At 48.2% G+C, this 18785-nt stretch overlaps 1 protein-coding gene across 13 annotated transcripts in view; it reads left to right on the top strand.

The window, feature by feature from the left end:
* Fnbp1 (formin binding protein 1) overlaps nt 1-18785 on the top strand; it is a 177537-nt gene that overhangs the window by 150906 nt on the left and 7846 nt on the right. For 7 of the 13 annotated variants that reach the window (XM_004671761.2, XM_004671765.2, XM_045145650.1 and 4 more), the window contains 5 exons: nt 6444-6553; nt 10490-10622; nt 13218-13339; nt 13635-13771; nt 17764-18420. In XM_004671761.2, coding sequence (XP_004671818.2) covers nt 6444-6553; nt 10490-10622; nt 13218-13339; nt 13635-13771; nt 17764-17942 — 681 coding nt within the window. In that variant the 3' untranslated portion in view covers nt 17943-18420. Of the gene's footprint in view, nt 1-6443; nt 6554-10489; nt 10623-13217; nt 13340-13631; nt 13772-17763; nt 18421-18785 lie in introns of those variants that run through there. The other 6 variants (XM_045145671.1, XM_004671767.2, XM_045145631.1 and 3 more) reach the window with 2 other exon arrangements.

Here is an 18785-nt window from a genome sequence, read left to right as displayed (position 1 = left end):
TCTTTGGTAAGTGACCCAGTTCCAAAGAAAGTGAGAGCCCGGCATGGTGCTCTGGTGGATAAGGTGCTGAGGTAGGAGGATCACTGTGGGTTTGAGGCCAGCCTGGGACTATAGAGTGAACTCCAGGTCTAACCTGGGCTAGAGGGAGACTCTGCCCCCCAAAAAACAAAACAAGCTGAAGCTGGGCATGGTGGTACACACCTTTAATCTCAGCATTTGGGAGGCAGAGGTAGGAGAATTGTCATGAGTTCGAGGCCACCGTAAGATTACATAGTGAACTCCAAGTCAGCCTGAGCTAGACTGAGACCCTACCTGGAAAGAAAAAACAAAAACAAACAAGCTGAGCATGGTGGCACATGCCTTTAATCCCAGCATTCAAGAGGCTGAGGTAGGAGGATCTCTGTGAATTCCAGGTCAGCCTGAGACTACATAGTCTCAGCCCTTTATTTTTTATTTTTTTAAAAATATTTTATTTTTTAGCTGGGTGTGGTGGTGCACGCCTTTAATCCTGCACTTGGGAGGCAGAGGTAGGAGGATCCTCTTGAGTTGAAGGCCACCCTGAGACTACATAGTTAATTCCAGGTCAGGCTAGGCCAGAGTAAGACCCTACCTTGAAAAACAAAACAAAAAAAAAAAAAAAAAATATATATATATATATATATATATATATATATATATATTTATTTATTTGACAGAGAGAAAAAATGGGCACACCAGGGCCTCCAGCTACTTCAAATGAACTCCAGACGCATGCATCCGCTTGTGAATATGGCTAGCGTGGGTCCTGGGGAATCAAACCAGGGTCCTTTGGCTTAGCAGGCAAATGCTTTACCCCCTAAGCTATTCCTCCATCCCCCTTTCTTTATTTTTATTTTTTTATTCTTGCTTTTCAACATAGGGTCTAGCTCTAGCCAGGCTGACCTGGAATTCACTCTGTAGTCTCAAGGTGGCCTTAAACTCACAGGGATCTTCTTATCTCTGCCTCCCAAGTGCTGGCATTAAAGATATGCACCACCATGCCTAGCCCATTTTTTTTAATATGTTATTCATTTCCGGTGGGGGGGAGAGAATGGGCTCATCAGGGCTTCTAGCTGCTGCAGATGAACTCCAGATGTATGTGCCACTTTGTGCATCTGGCTTCACATGGGTACTGGGCAATAGAACTTGGGTTGTTAGGCTTTACAGTCCACAGCCTTAACCATTGAGCCATCTCTCCAGTCCCCCCATTTTTCCCCCAAATTTTATTTACTTATTTATTTGCAATTAGAAAGAGAGAGAGAGCTCACAAGGGCCTCCTGCTATTGAGCGTGAACTCCAGATGCATGTGTCACTCTGTGCATCTGGCTTTATGTGGATACTGGGAGTCAAAACCTGGGTGGCTAGGCTTTGCAGGCCAGTGTCTTAACTGTTGAGTCTTCTCTCCAGCCCCTTTTTGATCTTCGAGGTAGGGCCTCACTGTAGCGCAGGCTGACCTGGAATTTACTCTGTAGTCTAAGGATGGCTTCAAATTCATGGCGATCCTCCCATCTCTGCCTCCCGAGTGCTGGGATTAAAGGTGTGTGCCACCATGCCCGGCCCCAGTTTTTTTATTTTATTTTAATTTATTTATTTGAGAGCGACAGACAGAGAGAAAGAGGTAGAGGGAGAGAGAGAATGGGCATGCCAGGGCCTCCAGCCATTGCAAACAAACTCCAGACACGTGTACCCCCTTGTACATCTGGCTTACGTGGGTCCTGGGGAATCGAGCCTTGAACTAGAGTCCTTAGGCTTTACAGGCAAGTGCTTAACCACTAAGTCATCTCTCCAGCCCCCCTTTTTAGTTTTGTTGAGGCAGAATCTCGCTCTAGTCAGGCCGACATGGAGTTCACTATGTGGTCTCAGGGTACAGGTAGGTGACCCTCTGGGATCAGAGGTGTGTGCCACCCTGCCCAGCCCCAGAAGAATCTTTGATCAAGCATGTTTTCTCTGAGAAGACCCATGTTGACCAGTATGGATTTGTGAATGTTGAGACCATGGACTGGGACTGAGAGCCTCTGAGATGCCTGGATTTACTTCTTAGCCTGTGCTGTTCGTGTGTGTGTGTGTGTGTGTGTGTATACATACACACACACATATATATCAGGCTGGCCTTGAACTCATGTTGATCCTCCTACCTCAGCTTTCCAGCATGCACCACCACACCAGTCTTTTTGTTTTTGTTTTGTTCAAGGTAGAGTCCCACTCTAGCTCAGGCCGACCTGGAATTCACTATGGAGTCTCAGGGTGGCCTCGAACTCATGGCAGTCCTCCTACCTCTGCCTCCCGGGTGCTGGGATTAAAGGTGTGCGCCACCACACCTGGCTTGGTGGTACCTTTTGAGACATGGTCTCTTGTAAGCCCAGCCTGGCTTCGAACTCACTACTGACTGAGGATGACCTTAAACTCTTTTCCCCTATTCCTTGGGCCTCTGCCTCCCGGGTGCTGGGCCACAGTTGTAAACCACCTCACCCAGCACTTGATCCCGTTTCTTTGAAGGCAGGAAAGAAGTGAAGGGTTGGGCAGTCATGGTTTGGCTGCAGATCCTCAAACCTCAAGAACCAGCGTCCCCTGGGGCTTTGTCTGGGAGTTCCTATGGGTTCCTACTGGTTGGAAGCAAGGTCCACATGGGGGCCTCCCAACACCCACAGAGCAAACACGAGCAAGCCCCCGACGTTCCATCGGTCTCTGAAAACTGGATCTCTCCGACCATGTCAGAGACACCTCTGCTGACCCAGAGCTAGAATCTGCAAGGCCTTCATGGCAGAGTGAATCAGGTCAGGACATTGTTCAAAGAATTTTAATTCTCAAAAGCATAAAAGATGAAATGACCTCTAAAGGTCTGTCACCCATCCTAAGTATCTTTGAAGGTAGGTGAAGCTGTTGACTTACGTCTCCAAAGGCAACTGATGCTGAGGCTGGCAAAGAGCATTGTCTTCAAATAACGTGCCGGAGCCCCGGGAGCTGCTAGAAAGAACTTGATTGGCCAATCACTTGAACTCCTTACCAATTGAAGATACTTTGTTTGTTATGTCAGCCTCCTAGTATCAAAGCTGTCCTTTCTGTCTTACTATTTATAGCCACCAAGACAGTGTGAGTGTCTTTGTAGTTATGTAAATTCACACTGTTCTAAGTACACCTTAAAAGTTTAGTTCAAGGCAGCTAAAGATTGATCTACCATATGACCCAGCTATAGCACTCCTAGGCATATATCCTAAGGACTCATCTCATTTCCTTAGAAGTACATGCTCAACCATGTTTATTGCTGCTCAATTTATAATAGCTGGGAAATGGAACCAGCCTAGATGTCCCTCAACTGATGAGTGGATAATGAAGATGTGGCACATTTATACAATGGAGTTCTACTAAGCAGTAAAGAAAAATGAAGTTATGAAATTTGCAGAAAAATGGATGGATCTGGAAAGGATTATACTAAGTGAGGTAACCCAGGCCCAGAAAGCCAAGCACCACATGTTCTCCCTCATATGTGGATCCTAGCTACAGATGATTGGGCTTCTGCGTGAGAAGGAAAATAGTAGCAGAGGCCAGTAAGTTAAAAAGGAGACATAAAGGGAAGAGAAAGGAAGTGAGGAGGTACTTAATAGGTTGGTATTGTATATATGTAACTACAATGATTGTAATGGGGAGGTAATATGATGGAGAATGGAATTTCAAAAGGGAAAGTGCGGGGGGGGGGGAGGAAGGAGGGCATTACCATGGGATATTTTTTATAATCATGGAAAATGTTAATAAAAATTGTGAAAAGAAAAAAAAGTTTAGTTCAAGAGCTGGGGAGATGGCTTAGTGGTTAATGCGTTTGCCTGCGAAGCCAAAGGACCCAGGTTCAATTCCCCAGGACCCATGTAAGCCAGATGCACAAGGGGCACATGCATCTGGAATTCATTTGCAGCGGCTCCAGGCACTGGTGTGCTCATTCTCTCTCTGCTTGCAAATAAATTTATAGAAAAAAAGAAAAGTTTAGTTCAAGCCGGGCATGGTGGCACACACCTTTGATTCCAGCAGTACAGAAGGCAGAAACAGCAGCCCGCGACTGTAGAGTGAATTCTAGGTCAGCCTGGGTTAGAGTGAGACCATCTCAAAGAAAAAACAACAAACAGAAATTTCAGTTCACTGGAGCGACATAGTGAGTTCCAGGTCCTGCCAAACAAAACATTAAGATTCAGTTCACGGATGCCCCACCCTTATTGCAAGGCTCAGTAGCTGCCTGTGGATACTAGATTAGACAGTACAGTTGTCAAATATTTCTATCACCACAGAAAGTTCTAGTGGACTTCATGGGTATACTAGAACCTCTAGCCACTGCAAACAAACTCCAGACACATGCACCACTTTGTGCGACTGGCTTTACGTGGATCCTGGGGAATTGAACTTGGGCTGTCAGGCTTTGCAGGCAAGTGCTTTAAGCAATAAGAAATCTCCCCAGCCCATGAGTGTGACACTGGGATATGGCACTCCCGGCTAGGAAAGGAAAATCAAGCATTTACACTAAAGATAAGTTTTGCCTCTGCTGCGGAGGAAAAGCGCAGTGGCACTTAGATGGCCTGGAGGCGGGGAACATCGGAATGCCACCTTCACAGGCCTCTCCTCTCCTCCTCTCCTTTCTTCCGCTCCTCCTCTCCACTCACACACAAACACAGGCACTCACTCAGGGTGTCCCACGGCAAGAATTTCAGCTGGAATGTCTCCCGTGGCCTTTGTGGCAAACTATGTGCTGAATCACACACGTCCCAGGCCTGGCATTTTATCGTAATCAGCCTGGGAGCTTCCATTACAAGCCCCCGCTTGGCAACTCCAACCGGATTCTGGAATTGCATGGTCTGGGGCCCCACTTTCCACTCGCCCCAGCCAGTCTTGCCCTTGTTTGAAAAGAATTGGAGTTTTCAAGTAAAATCTCTTTTGTGAATTTGCTGGCTAACTCTTGGTTGGTTGAATACATTTTCTCTTTGTGAAAGTAGCCTCATTTAAGAAAAGGCTCTTGATTCTATGGTGTAGCCAAGTTTGGAAATGCGCTGTTGATGTTTTCTATGTAAAAGAAGAGCAGTGTGCTTTAAAGAGGGAACCAAAGCCAGGCATGGTGGTGCATGTCTTTAATCCCAACACTTGGGAGGCAGAGGTAGGAGGATTGCTGTGAGTTTGAGGCCAGCCTGAGAATACATAGTGAGTTCCAGGTCAGCCTGGGCTACAGTGAGACCCGATCTCATGAAAAGAAAAAAGAAAAAAAAGAGGGAATCAAAACGAGGCATGGTGGCTCACACCTGTAATCTTAGCATTGTAGTGGCTGAGACAGGGCTGATGCAGATGGAAGGCCAAGCCAGGCTAAGAAGAAAAAAAGCCAGCTGTGGTGGCTCACCCCTGTGATCCCAGCACTTGGGAGGTTGAGGCTGCAGGGTCACCATGAGTTTGGAGCCAGCCTGGGCTACCAAGTAATACCGTGTCTCAAAACCAAGGGAACCAGGCTAGGGATGTAGCCAGCTGATGGAGCGCCAGCCTGGTGTCGACAAGGTCCGCAGTCCCCACCACCACCACCACCAAATATCTGTAAGAGAATTCAATTGTATGTCTATGAAAGTAGAAACTGATATCCTATACCACAAAGAGTTGATTCAGGTGCCCCAAGAGGTACCCTGAATGCTCTGAGACTCCCCCAAAATGCCAAAAGATTATCAGATTTAGGAGCAGTACAGGGACAAGTGAATGGAGAAGATGGTGATTATAAATAATTTTGTTTTTGTTTATTTTATTTTATTTTTCGAGGTAGGGTCTTGCTCTCTCCTGGGCTAACCTAGAATTCACTATGTAGTCTCAGGGTGGCCTCAAACTCATGGCAATCCTCCTGTCGCTGCCTCCCAAGTGTTGGGATTGAAGACGTGCACCACCACACCAGACCTATATATAATTTTTTTTTTAATGTCTGTTCCACTCATACCATCTGAGGAAAGCCATGTCTTGTCTGTAGGTTCACAGGGATGGGAACTCTTGCCCTGGGTCTCCCAAGAAGAGCTGGGAAGGAATTCATCAGTGTGGCCTGGGGACCTGCTGCTGGCTTAGATTAAGGAAACAAACTTCCTCAAAGCCTCAGTTGCTAGTCATTGCTGGGAACACTAGGAAAATGATGGCTCTGTCTCTGACTGTGTTACTTATTATGGGTTCCCACTGGAGTCAGAAACATTTCTTCCTGTCTCTCCTTCCGGTACCATTGTTGTCCCCAGCCTTTTCCAAAGGTCCTGGCCCGCATTAGCGGGCATATGGAATGGTTTGTGGGACGCCTGCAGTTTGCATGCATTCAGTTTTGCGTCTCCTGCGGGTGTTTCGGGAAGCCATCTGCAAAGCCTGCAGAGCTGGCCACCGCCTCTTCCCAGGAGTGCCTTGAGGCTTCCTGGCTCCTCATTTGTTTCTCATCTCTGCAGGGGGCTGCTCCAGAGGACTTCAGCAACCTCCCACCCGAGCAGAGGAGGAAGAAGCTCCAGCAGAAAGTCCATGAGCTCAATAAGGAGATCCAGAAGGAGATGGATCAAAGGTAGCTAGATCAATACGGCGTACTAAGTACTAAGTGAGTCAGGTTCAGCCGGGAAGGATGGGCAGTCCTGCATTGAAAAGATGTTCTGGGTATTGTCTGCTGGTAGATTAGGTTTTTGAGTTTCCAGAGAAAAATCCATGGTTATCCCTTTGTCCCTAGTGAATAGATGATGGCTTGTGTACAGAGGAAGGGGAGCAGAAAGAGTCCCGCCCACAACCTACCTTAACATCCAAGTTCTGTGTGACTTTGTAGTGCAAAGAAATGCCAGCATACCAGCCTTCCTATAGCGTCCCACACCCGCCCCCTTTTCTGTCTCTCTTTCTCTGGCTTTTTGAGATATGGTCTCACTCTGTAGGCCAGGCTGCCCTGGAAGTCACAGCAACCCTCTTGCTTCAGACTTCCAAATACTGGGATTACACAATAGGCCTTATGAATGTCTTTTTAAAAAATTATTTATTTATATTTTATTTTTATTATTATTATTTTGTTTTTAGTTTTTTGAGGTAGGGTCTCACTCTGGTCCAGGCTGACCTGGAATTCACTATGGAATCTCAGAGTGGCTTCAAACTCACGGCGATCCTCCCACCTCTGCCTCCCAAGTGCTGGGATTAAAGGCATGCACTACCACGCCCGGTGTATTATTTATTTATTTGCAAGCACAGAGAAAGAGAGAATGGGTGCACCAGGGCCTCATACTGCTGTACCCAAACTCCTAATGTATGCGCCACTTGGAGCATCTGACTTTACATGGGTAGTAGAGAATTGAACCCAAGCCAGCAGACTTTGTAAGCAAGTGCCTTTAACTACTGAGCCATCTCCCCAACCAGAGTCTTCCTCTTTTATTAAGTGCCCCCGCTTCCCCCTGACAGGTTGACTCTTGCTCTAGTCCTGGATGACCTGGAATTCACTACATAGCCTCAGGGTGGCTTCCATCTCAGCAATCCTGCTACCTCTGCCTCCCCAGTGCTGGGATTAAAGGCATGCGCCACCACACTCGATCTCTTTCTAAATATTTTATTTATTTATTTGAGAGAGAGAGAAAATTGGCATGCCAGGACCTCCAGCCTTCACAAACGAATTCCACTCTCATGAGTTACCTTGTGTCTCTGGCTTACATGGGTTTTGGGGAATCAAACCTGGGTCCTTAGGATTTGCAGGCAAGTTTCTTAACTGCTAAGCCATCTTTCTAGCCCCAATATGATATTTTAGTTTTAGTTTTAGTTTTCATCACAGAGAGAATTGGCATGCCAGGGGCTCCAGCCACTGTCGAACTCCATATGTGTGCTCCATCTTGTACACATGTGTGACTTTGCACGCTTGCATCACATTGTGTGTCTGGCTTATGTGGGACCTGGAAAGTCGAACATGAGTCCTTAGGCTTTGCAGGCAAGCACCTTAACTGCTAAGCCATCTCTCCAGCCCATGATGTTTTGATGCATATATTGTGGAATCAAATAAAGAGTCAGATCCAGGCATGGTGGTGGAAGCCTTTAACCACAACACTCAGGGGTCATCCTTGAGTTAAGAGGCCAGCCAGGGCTACATGACCCTGCTGAATAAAAAGGAAGGAGAAACAGCTCAGTGGTTAAAGTGCTCACTACCCAAGCAGGAGAACCTGAACTCAGATCCACAAAACCCACAAAAGTCCCACTCTGTAGTGCAAGCATCTGTGACCCCAGCACACCTGTGAGCAGACGGGAGATGGAGACAGGAGAATCTCCAAGACGCTCACAGTCCAACTAGTCTGCCGTGGAAAGTGGTGAGCAAGAGACCCTGCCTCACACAAGGTGGACGGCAAGGACCAACACCAGAAGTTATCCTCACGAATGAACACGTGTACACACACACACCCAAGGGAAGAGAGAGGTTGAGGGGGAAAAATAGAAGAGATGAGCCAGGCATGGTGGTGCTCACCTTTAATCCCAGAATTTGGGAGGCAGAGGTAGGAGGATCACCATGAGTTCAAGGCCACCCTGAGACTCCATAGTGAATTCCAGGGCAGCCTGGGCTACAGTGAAATCCTACCTCGAAAAACCAAAAATAAATAAATAAATAAAAATAGAAGAGATGGGCTGGATAGATGGCTTAGCTGTTAGTGCTTGCCTGTGAAGCCTAAGGACCCTGGATGGAGGCTTGATTCCCTAGGGCCCAAGTTAGCCAGATGCACAAGGGGGCAAACGCGTCTGGAGTTCATTTCCAGTGGCTGGAGGCCCTGGCACGCCCATTCTCTCTCTCTCTCTGCCTCTTTCTCTCTCTGTCTGTCACTCTCAAATAAATAAATAAAAATGAACAAAAAAATTTAAAAAATAAAAGAAATGAAGTAATAAAGTTAGCAGCTTAATCAAACGGAAAAGTACACAATTTAAAAGACAGGGCTGCTGGGCATGGCTGGCACATGGCTTTAATCCCAGCATTCGGGAGGCAGTGGTAGGAGGATTGCTGTGAGCTTGAGACCATCCTGAGACTACCTAGTGAATTCCAGGTCAGCCTGAGCTAAAGTGAGACCCTACCTCATAAAATAAAAGTAAATAAATAGGGCCTGGAGATATGGGTTAGTGGTTAAGGCTCTTGCCTGCAAAGCCTAAGGACCAAGATTTGATTCCCCAGTACCCACATAAGCCAGATGTACAAGTTGGCACATGTGTCTGGAGTTCATTTGCAGTGGTTAGAGGACCTGGTGTGCCCATTTTCTCTCTTTCAAATAAATAAATAAATAAAGTTTAAAAAACCTTTTAAAAGACAGGGTCAACAGATCCATAAGTTAGTTCCCCGAGTAGGTAGCTCAGAAGTTAAGAGCATGTCTTGCACAAGCGTGAAGGCCCAGGGAGGACTGAGAGAAGCCACATAAACGGCCGGGGTTGGCCATCCATGTCTATAATCCAGGCCTGTGGGGAGTGGAGACTGGCCATTTGCCAGAGTTCCAGAAATACTGGCAAGCTCCAGGGCCAGTAAGAGACTCTGGCTCAGAGGAAGAACAGCAGAGGAGCAATGGAACGGACACCTGACTTCCTTGCTGTATAGCTCAAGCTGGTCTCCAGCTGGAGAACTTCCCGCCTCAGCCTCCTGAGTGCTGGGATTATAGGTATGCATCTAACTGCACCTAGCAGAATAATGATTTTTTTAAATTAATTATTTATTTATTTGAGAGCGACAGACACAGAGAGAAAGACAGATAGAGGGAGAGAGAGAGAATGGGCGCGCCAGGCCTTCCAGCCTCTGCAAACGAACTCCAGACGCATGTGCCCCCTTGTGCATCTGGCTAACGTGGGACCTGGGGAACCGAGCCTCGAACCGGGGTCCTTAGGCTTCACAGGCAAGCGCTTAACCGCTAAGCCATCTCTCCAGCCCAGAATAATGATTTTTAATTAATTTATTTTTATTGACAACTTCCATAATTGTAAACAATATTCCATGGTAATGCTGTCCCTCCCCCCCAACTTGCCCCTTTGAAACTCCACTCTCCATCATATCCCCTCCCCCTCTCAGTCTCTCTTTTATCTTGATGGCATCATTTTTTCCTCCTATTCTGATGGTCTTGTGGAGGTAGCACTGTGAGGTCATGGATATCCAGGCCATCTGTGTCTGGAAGAGCACATTGTAAGGAGTCCTACCCTTTCATTGGCTCTTATATTCTTTCTGCCACCTCTTCTGCATTAGACCCTGAGCCTTGAAAGGTGAGATAGAGATATTGCAGTACTGAGCACTCCTGTCACTTCTTTCCAGCACCATGATGCCTTCTGAATCATCCCAAGGTCACTGCCATCTGAAATGAGAAGGTTCTCTACCAAAAGTGAGAGTAGCCTTAATATATGGGTATGAACATGGTTTTGCAATGAAGTCAGGAAAGGGGCTTTATAAAGAACAAATCAAGGGTTAATGACTCAGATGTCAACCCCCCGCCCCCCCCCGTTTCTGTGCTGTGCTCACTCTTCCCAGAGATGCCATCACCAAAATGAAAGACGTGTATCTAAAGAACCCTCAGATGGGAGACCCTGCCAGCCTGGACCACAAGCTCGCCGAAGCCACCCAGACCATAGAAAAACTACGGCTGGAGACTCAGAAATTTGAGGTATGGAGGACAAGACACTGGGAAGGAGCAGAAAAAGGAAGAGGCGTGGTTCTGGGCATGCCCATAGAAGAATCCCCATTTTTTCCAGTGGAAACAGTGCTGGGAGTGTCAGGCCATAGCATGAATTACAGCATGGGAAAACCACCCCTGTGCTGAGACGCTGCAAGGTCTGGGCCTTCCCATGGTGCCTCAGGGCGGTGGAAATTTTGGAATCAGACGGAAGTCCAAAAATGACTTACCTGGTTGTTGGGGAGATGGCTCAGCTATTAAAAGAGCTGGCTGGCCACTCTGAGACCACATAGTAAATTCCAGGTCAGCCTGAGCTAGAGCAAGACCCTATATCAAGAGAAAAAAAAAGTGAGCCTGGCGTGGTGGGCACGCCATTAATCCCAGCACCTGAGAGGCAGAGGTAGGAGGATCGCTGTGAGTTCAAGGCCACCCTGAGACTCCATAGTGAATTACAGGTCAGCCTGGGCTAGAGCTAGACCCTACCTTGGAAAAAAAAAAAAAAGCGGCACTGAAGAGGAGGTGGTTCAGTGGTTAAATGCCCTTGCTAGCAAATCCTGACAGCCGAGCTTCAATTCCCCAGTACACATGTAAAGCCAGATGCACCAAGTGGCGTATGCATCTGGAGTTCATTTGCAGTGGCTGGAGGCCCTAGCATCCTTATTCTCTCTTCCTCTCTCTCAAATACATGAAAATACTAAGAAAGGGGGTGACGAGATGGCTTGGTGGTTAAGATACTTGTCTGCAAAGCCCAAAAACCTCGGTTCAGTTCCCCAGTACCCACATAAAGCCAGATGCATAAAGTGGTACATGCATCTGGAGTTTCTTTGCAGTGGCTAGAGGACCTGGCATGCCCATTCTCTCTGTCTGTCTTCCCTCTCTCTCTGTTCACAAATAAATAAAATAATTTTTTTTAAAAAAAGCTGGGTGTGGAGCTGGAAAGATGGCTTAGCAGCTAAGGCTATTGCCTGCAAAGCCTAAGGACCCAGGTTCAATTCCACAGTACCCATATACAGCCACATGCACAAGATACCTTATGCATCTTGAGTGCATTTGCAGTGACTGGAGGCCCTGGTGTGTCCATTTCTCTCTCTCTCTAATAAATAATTTTTTTTTTTTAAAGGCAGGTGTAGGTAGGAGAATCGCCATGAATTCGAGGCCACCCTGAGACTCCATAGTGAATTCCAGGTTAGCCTGGGCTACTGTGAGACCCTACCTTGAAAAAAATTTTTTTTTCTTGGGCCTGGAGAGATGGCTTAGGGGTTAAGGCATTTGCCTGTGAAGCCTAAGGACCCAGGTTCAATTCTTCAGAACCCGCGTAAGCCAGGTACACATGATGATGCATGAATCTGAAATTCAAATAGAATAAAAATAAATTAATTAATTAAATAAAAAAAAAAAACTTTTAAAAAGCCAGGCATTGTGGTACATGCCTTTAATCCCAGTACTTGGGAGGCAGAGGTAGGAGGATCACCATGAGTTCGAGGCTACCCTGAGACTACATAGGGAATTCCACGTCAGTCTGGGCTAGAGTGAGACCCTGCCTTGAACCCCCCCCAACAAACAAACAAATAAATAAATAAACACACACACACACACACACTTAGTTTTTCAAATAAAATGGGCCTGGAGAGATGGCTTAGCAGTTAAGGCATTTGCTTCTAAAGCCCCAGTACCCATGTAAGCCAGATGCACATAGTGATGCATGCATCTGCAGTTCCTGCATTTGCAGGAGCTAGAGGCCCTGGCATACCTATTCTCTTACTTCTCCTTCCCTTTCTCTCTCATACATAAATAAAAAATACTAGCAATACAATAAAATTTAGATTTAAAAAAGAAGTAAGGGCTGGAGAGACAGCTTAGCAGTTAAGGCATTTGCCTGTGAAGCTTAAGGACCCATTTTCTACTCTGCAGATCCCACATTAGGCAGATGCGCAAAGGTGAGGCAAGTGCAAGGTCATGCATGCCCACTAGGTGGCCCAACCGTCTGGAGTTTAAATTTGGTAGCTGAGGCTCTGTCTCTGTCTAAAATAAAAAATTTATAAAAGAAGTATCCATGATCACATGGTTGCCTGAGGCCCAAATGCATAGCTGAGTGACATGTGCTTTCTGCCATGTTTGGGTGACGGGTTAACCCGAGCTTCCTGCCCCTTCTCCAGCTTCGGAGGCCGAGGGAACAGCTGTCTCTAAGCACAGCCAGTGCAAGTTCCCTTGGCACCCCTGGACCTTCACACCTCAGGTTTTGTTTTTTTCTCTTCTTTTTTTTTTTTTTTTCTTGCTGGGCATGGGCATGGTGGTGCACATTTTTTAAAAAATTTTTATTTATTTATTTGAGAGCGACAGACACAGAGATAGAGAGAGAGAATGGGCGCACCAGGGCTTCCAGCCTCTGCAAACGAACTCCAGACGCGTGCGCCCCCTTGTGCATCTGGCTAACGTGGGACCTGGGGAACTGAGCCTTGAACCGGGGTCCTTAGGCTTCACAGGCAAGCGCTTAACCACTAAGCCATCTCTCCAGCCCACACCTCAGTTTTAAATGACTGTCCGGCCCTGAGTTTTGGCTCTGAGTGTTGTGACGTCTCTTTCCAGGCCTGGCTGGCTGAGGTGGAAGGCAGGCTCCCAGCTCGGAGTGAGCAGACACGCAGGCAGAGCGGCATGTACGACGGTCAGATGCCCACGACGGTCACTAACTGCGCCCAGGACCGGGAGAGGTACAGTATGTGTGCGGCCCCGCCGCGGGAATGCTTTCTGTCTCCTCCTGAGCTCTGCAATCTTGGGCCGGCGTCAGGCACAGTCAGGTACCCGAGGGTCTGTTCCAACTGACCGCTTCTTCCCACCGCGTCAATTCACCGTTTCACCTGGGCTGGCGCCAGTCTGAGCGCCCATCGGGGGTGTGGTTCCAGGTGGCTCTCCTTCCTGCACTTGGGGTCGCCCGTGCCCTGGGGCGGTGGGGACCAGAATCTGGTCAGTCGCTATAGTTGCTTTGTGTCTTCCTGTCTTGAGCAGCCCAGATGGCAGTTACACGGAGGAGCAAAGCCAGGAGAGCGAGGTCAAGGTGCTAGCCACGGACTTCGATGATGAGTTCGACGACGAGGAGCCGCTTCCCGCCATAGGGACCTGCAAGGCCCTCTACACGTTTGAAGGTACCACTGCCACGCGCCCGTGTCCTTAACCTTCCCAAACTGTCTAGGCTGCTCTTCTTCCCCCTCTCCTTCCCTCCCTTCTTTCTTTCTCCTTCCTTCCTTCCTTTATTCCTTTTTTTTTTTTTTTTTTTTTTTTGGGTTTTTCGAGGTAGGGTCTCACTCTGGTCCAAGCTGACCTAGAATTAACTCTGTCTTCTCAGGGTGGCCTTGAACTCATGGCGATCCTCCTACCTCTGCCTCTGCTGGGATTAAAGGTGTGCACCACCACGCCCAGCTTTTTTTTTTTTTCGTTTTTTTGAGGTAGGGTCTTGCTTTAGCTCAGGCTGACTTGGAATTCACTCTGTAGTCTCAGGGTGGCCTCAAACTCATGGTGATCCTTCTACCTCTGCCACCTGAGTGCTAGGATTAAAGGCATGCGCCACCATGCCCAGCTTATCCACACTTTTTTTGTTTGATTTTGAGGTAGGGTCTTACTGTAGCCCAGTCTGACCTGGAATTCACTATGGAGTCTCAGGGTGGCCTTGAACTCGCCATGATCCTCCTACTTCTGACTCCGACTATTGGATTAAAGGCGTCTGCCATCACGCCCGGCTCCTTCTTTCTTTAGAAGCAGGATCTTACTCTAATTTAGGCTGACCTGGAGCTCAAGTGATTCTTCTGTCTCAGCCTTCTTCTGAGTTCTGGGACTAAAAGCATGTGCCACCATGCCCAATACCAGAACTTTATTTAAGTTTTCTTTTTTCTTTTTGTTTTTTGTTTGCTTTTCGAGGTAGGGTCTCACTCTAGCCCAGGCTGATCTGGAATTCACTAGGGAGTCTCTGGTGGCCTTGAACTCATGGCAGTCCTCCTACCTCTGCCTCCCGAGTGCTGGGATTAAAGGCGTGCGCCACCACGCCTGTCTTCTTTTGTTTTTTTGAGATAGAATTTCACTCTAGCCCAGGCTGACTTGGAATTCACTATGCTGACCTTGAACTCACAGCAATCCTCCTACCTCTGCCTCCCGAGTACTGGGATTAAAGGCGTGTGCCACCATGCCTGGCTCTAAAATACATATTTCTTAAAAAATAAAAGCCATCCAATCCAAGAAACAGTTTTATGCTCTCCCCCACCCCGAAAGAAGCCGGACTCACGTGTCTCCTTGTGGCCCAAATGAAGAGAGACAGGCAGGCCGCAGAGCAGAGAAGCTGGGCTGAGCAGGGGAGAGTTTTCGACAGGAAGGAGTCAGGAGCCTCTATAGGCAAGGGGAAGACCCCCATTGGTTGGTATATTGAGGGCAGATCCCAGGGCTGTCTGTCTAGGTCACATGCTAGACTGGGTGGCAGTGGGCGCTGTAGATCAGTCCCAACCTTCGTCATTATTGTTGCTGCTGCTGTTTCGTCCTGTTGGTAGGACGATTGTTACTATAAGCTGGTCGACCTTGGCTCTGCATCAGTTAACTAAGTTCAGTGGGCCTCACTACAGCGGGTGGGGTGGATTTGAACAACTCCGTCTCCTCACTGGGTGCAGCACACCTAGTCCCATCTAGGCCCCTGGGGATGGGATGCAGGTGGAAGGGCATGGCACCTGCCCGAGGGAAATGGACCAGACACACAGACAGCACAGGACACTGGCAGTGACTGCCAAGGAGGGTCCTTCATGCTTGTGGGCATGCATGCTGGGAAAATGAGAGTTTAGGAGACTCTGCTGCCTGGAACAGAGGTGAGGGTCATAGAAAGAAAAGGAAGGGGGTTTCTTGCTGCTTAGAGGTCTTGGGGGCTGGGGCTGGGGCAGGGTCCGGGTGTCACAGTGGAATATAGGGTAGAAAGAACCATTTGGACTTCATGTGGCCGCTGAGTTGACCAATTTTACAAGCTGTTGGTGTGTCCTGAGCAGGACTGCAGGAGCGTCCACTTTGTAGGGCCAATTAGAAAGCACTGCGATTCAGGGGGCCGGAGGGATGGCTTAGCAGATAAGGTGCTTGCCTGCAAAGCCAAAGGATCCAGGTTCAATTTCTTCTTTTAATTAATTAATTAATTAGAGGGCAACAGAGAGAAAGAGGCAGAGAGAGAGAGAGAGAGAGAGAGAGAGAGAATGGGCGCGCCAGGGCCTCCAGCCACTGCAAATGAACTCCAGACACATGCGCCCCCTTGGACATCTGGCAAACGTGGGTCCTGGGGAATTGAGCCTTGAACAGGGGTTCTTAGGCTTCACAGGCAAGCCCTTAACTGCTAAGCCATCTCTCCAGCCCCCCAGGTTCAATTTCCCAGGACCCCCACAAAAGGCAGATGCATAAGGTGGCACATGCTTCTGGAGTTTGCAGCAGCTAAATGCCCATTCTCTCTCTCATAAATAAAATATAAAAACTTTAAAAAAATTAGGGTTGGGCACAGTGGTACACACCTTTAATCTCAGCACTCGGGAGGCAGAGGTAGGAGGATTGCCACGAGTTGGAGACCACCCTGAGTCTGCATAGTGAACCAGCCTGGGCTAGAGTGAGACCCTACCCCCCCCAAAAAAAAATAAAAGAAAAAAGATAATAAATAAAAGAAAGCAGTGCTCTTTGAAGATAGCCGAGGGCTTTGTTGCAGTCAGGTTCGCATTGCTGGCATAAATCACCCAACCAAGAGCAGCTTGTGGGAAAAAAGGTTTATTTGGCTTACAGACTCCAGGGGAAGCTCCATGGTGGCAGGGAAAACAATGGCATGAGCAGAAGGTAGACATCACCTCCTGGCCAACATCAGGTAGACAGCAGGCACAGGAAAGTGTGCCAAACACTGGCAAGAGGAAGCTGGTTATAACACCCATAAAACCCACCCCCAACAATACACTGCCTCCAGGAGGCTTCAACTCCCAAATTGCCATCAGCTGGGGACCTAGCATTCAGAACACCTAAGTTATGGGGAACGCCTGAATCAAACCCCCACAGGTTTTTAAGCCGCGAGTCTTCAGTGAGTCTGTGCTGTGTTACCAAGTGTGTTGTGAAAGAAGCTGTCCACTTGGGAAGTCCTTGGAGGTCCTAGGATAAATGAACTTGGCAGATTTTACAGGATTTTTCATTGTGATAAACAAACAATCAGGATAAATGTACCCGTACGTCATGCATATCCAATCCTCCCCCATATACACTCCCTACAATCCTGCTTACAACCCCCTAAGTAGTGTGCCCCCCAAACCTTCCCAGAGGTGTGGCTTGCCTTTGGAATGACCTTAGCAAAGGTCTGGGATAAACAGGAATGGGACAGTTGCCACTTGTCTAGACTCAGGGCTGAACAAAGGAAGGAAAGCCAAGCCGGCCCAGTGGCGCCTCCCAGGCTCTGTGGAGATACTCCAGGCAGGGGGAAGCAAGTGAAGGGGCCCAGTGAACCCAGATTCCTCAAGCTGTGTTCCAGGGGTTGGGGTGGCATCAAGACAGCATTGCTGCAGGCAGTAAGAAAAGCAGAACCTTACCTCTACAGGAAAATGCCAGGAGGGGCCTGGAGAGATGGCTTAGCAGTTAAAGAGCTTGCCTGCAAAGCCAAAGGACCCAGGTTTGATTCTCCAGGACCCACATAAGCCAGTTGCACAAGGTGGCACATGTGTCTGGAGTTTGTTTGCAGCAGCTGGAGGCCCTGGTGCACCCATTCACTCTATCTGCCTCTCTCTCTCAGTAAAGAAAAAGAAAATGCCAGAAGGGAAAGGAGGTGTGAGAATGCTGCTGGCCTCCATGGTAGACTTCCCACAGAAAAGCCAGGAGAGAAGGATGTTTAGCAAAGACTCACTCTGGGTAGAGATTGGGGGGCGGGGGAGGAGCTCCTGGAGGACTTGGGGAAAGATCCTTGGACAAAAGGGGACCTGTCCCCATGGGAGGAGGAAGCTTGGGGTAGTGTGAGAAGCCCAGCATGTGCCACAGGTCCAAGGTGGACGAACCATGCATGGACCTCTCTTGACCCCACTGGCTTCGTTGCAGGGAGCCCTGCTCGCTCCCGCCCCATACCACACAAGAGACCTCAACCCTTCTTGCATTGTTTCTCCAGGTCAGAATGAAGGCACCATCTCCGTCATGGAAGGAGAGACGCTGTGTGTGATTGAGGAAGACAAAGGCGACGGGTGGACCCGCATCCGCAGAAACGAAGATGAGGAGGGTTACGTCCCCACTTCCTATGTCGAAGTCTATTTGGACAAAAATGCCAAAGGTGCTAAGACTTATATTTAATATTGCTTTAAAAAAACAAAACACCTTTTGTAAAACATTGGAGTTGCTTCTCCCCACAACTGTGGCTGTTACAGGCGGCTCTTCCTGATGCCAGCTGAGAGCAAGTAGGGGGCCCGCGCCTCCGCTGGGGGGCTGGTGGGCATCGGGGCCTGAGTTCATCTGTCCTGTTTAGCTGTGATCAGGTTTCACTTACCGATGAAAAGCTGCCTCCTGTCACTTTACAGCCTTGTCATTTGAAACCTAATAAGCGTTCCTTCTTCTAGTCACGTCTGTACATTGAAACACGTTGCATTTCTAGCCAGGCATGGTGGCACCTGTGCCTGGGATCCCAGCCCCGGGGAGGTGAGGCAGGAGGGTCGCCGTCACTTTCAGGTTAGCCTGGCCTACAGAGACCTTGACTTAAAAAAAAAAAAAAGTTGTATTTTAGCTTCTACTTATTAAAATTTCCAAATTTACAAGTCCACATGCCAAGGAGGGAGCAAGACCGGTTTGCTTATTTCCGTGTATCTCTGGCCTCACCTTGAACCATACAGGGTACTGGTTACACTTGGTGACTGAGCCGGTTGGAACCTGGTGGAGTTTTTACAATCATTTTCTGGAAGGAAGACCTATTGGTCCCCAAAGGGGACAGCAAATGGAGGGGCCTGGCGAACCCAGAGTGGATACAGCTCTTCTGGCACCCCAATGCATGTTTTCCCTTGAGTATGGTTCACGTCACCTCAGAGCCTCATGTGATCATCCTTTGATGTCTGTGTGTCCCAAACATCCCAGTGGGATCAGGAAGGTGTGCTCAGTGAACCAGTTGACTTTGAGGTGACATTATAATCTGCCAACTCCACCTAA

Source organism: Jaculus jaculus, chromosome 1 (assembly GCF_020740685.1).
Source record: "Jaculus jaculus isolate mJacJac1 chromosome 1, mJacJac1.mat.Y.cur, whole genome shotgun sequence".
Lineage (NCBI taxonomy): Eukaryota > Metazoa > Chordata > Mammalia > Rodentia > Dipodidae > Jaculus > Jaculus jaculus.
The sequence above is the reverse complement of the archived record's forward strand: the minus strand, read 5'-3'. Positions and strand labels throughout refer to the sequence as shown.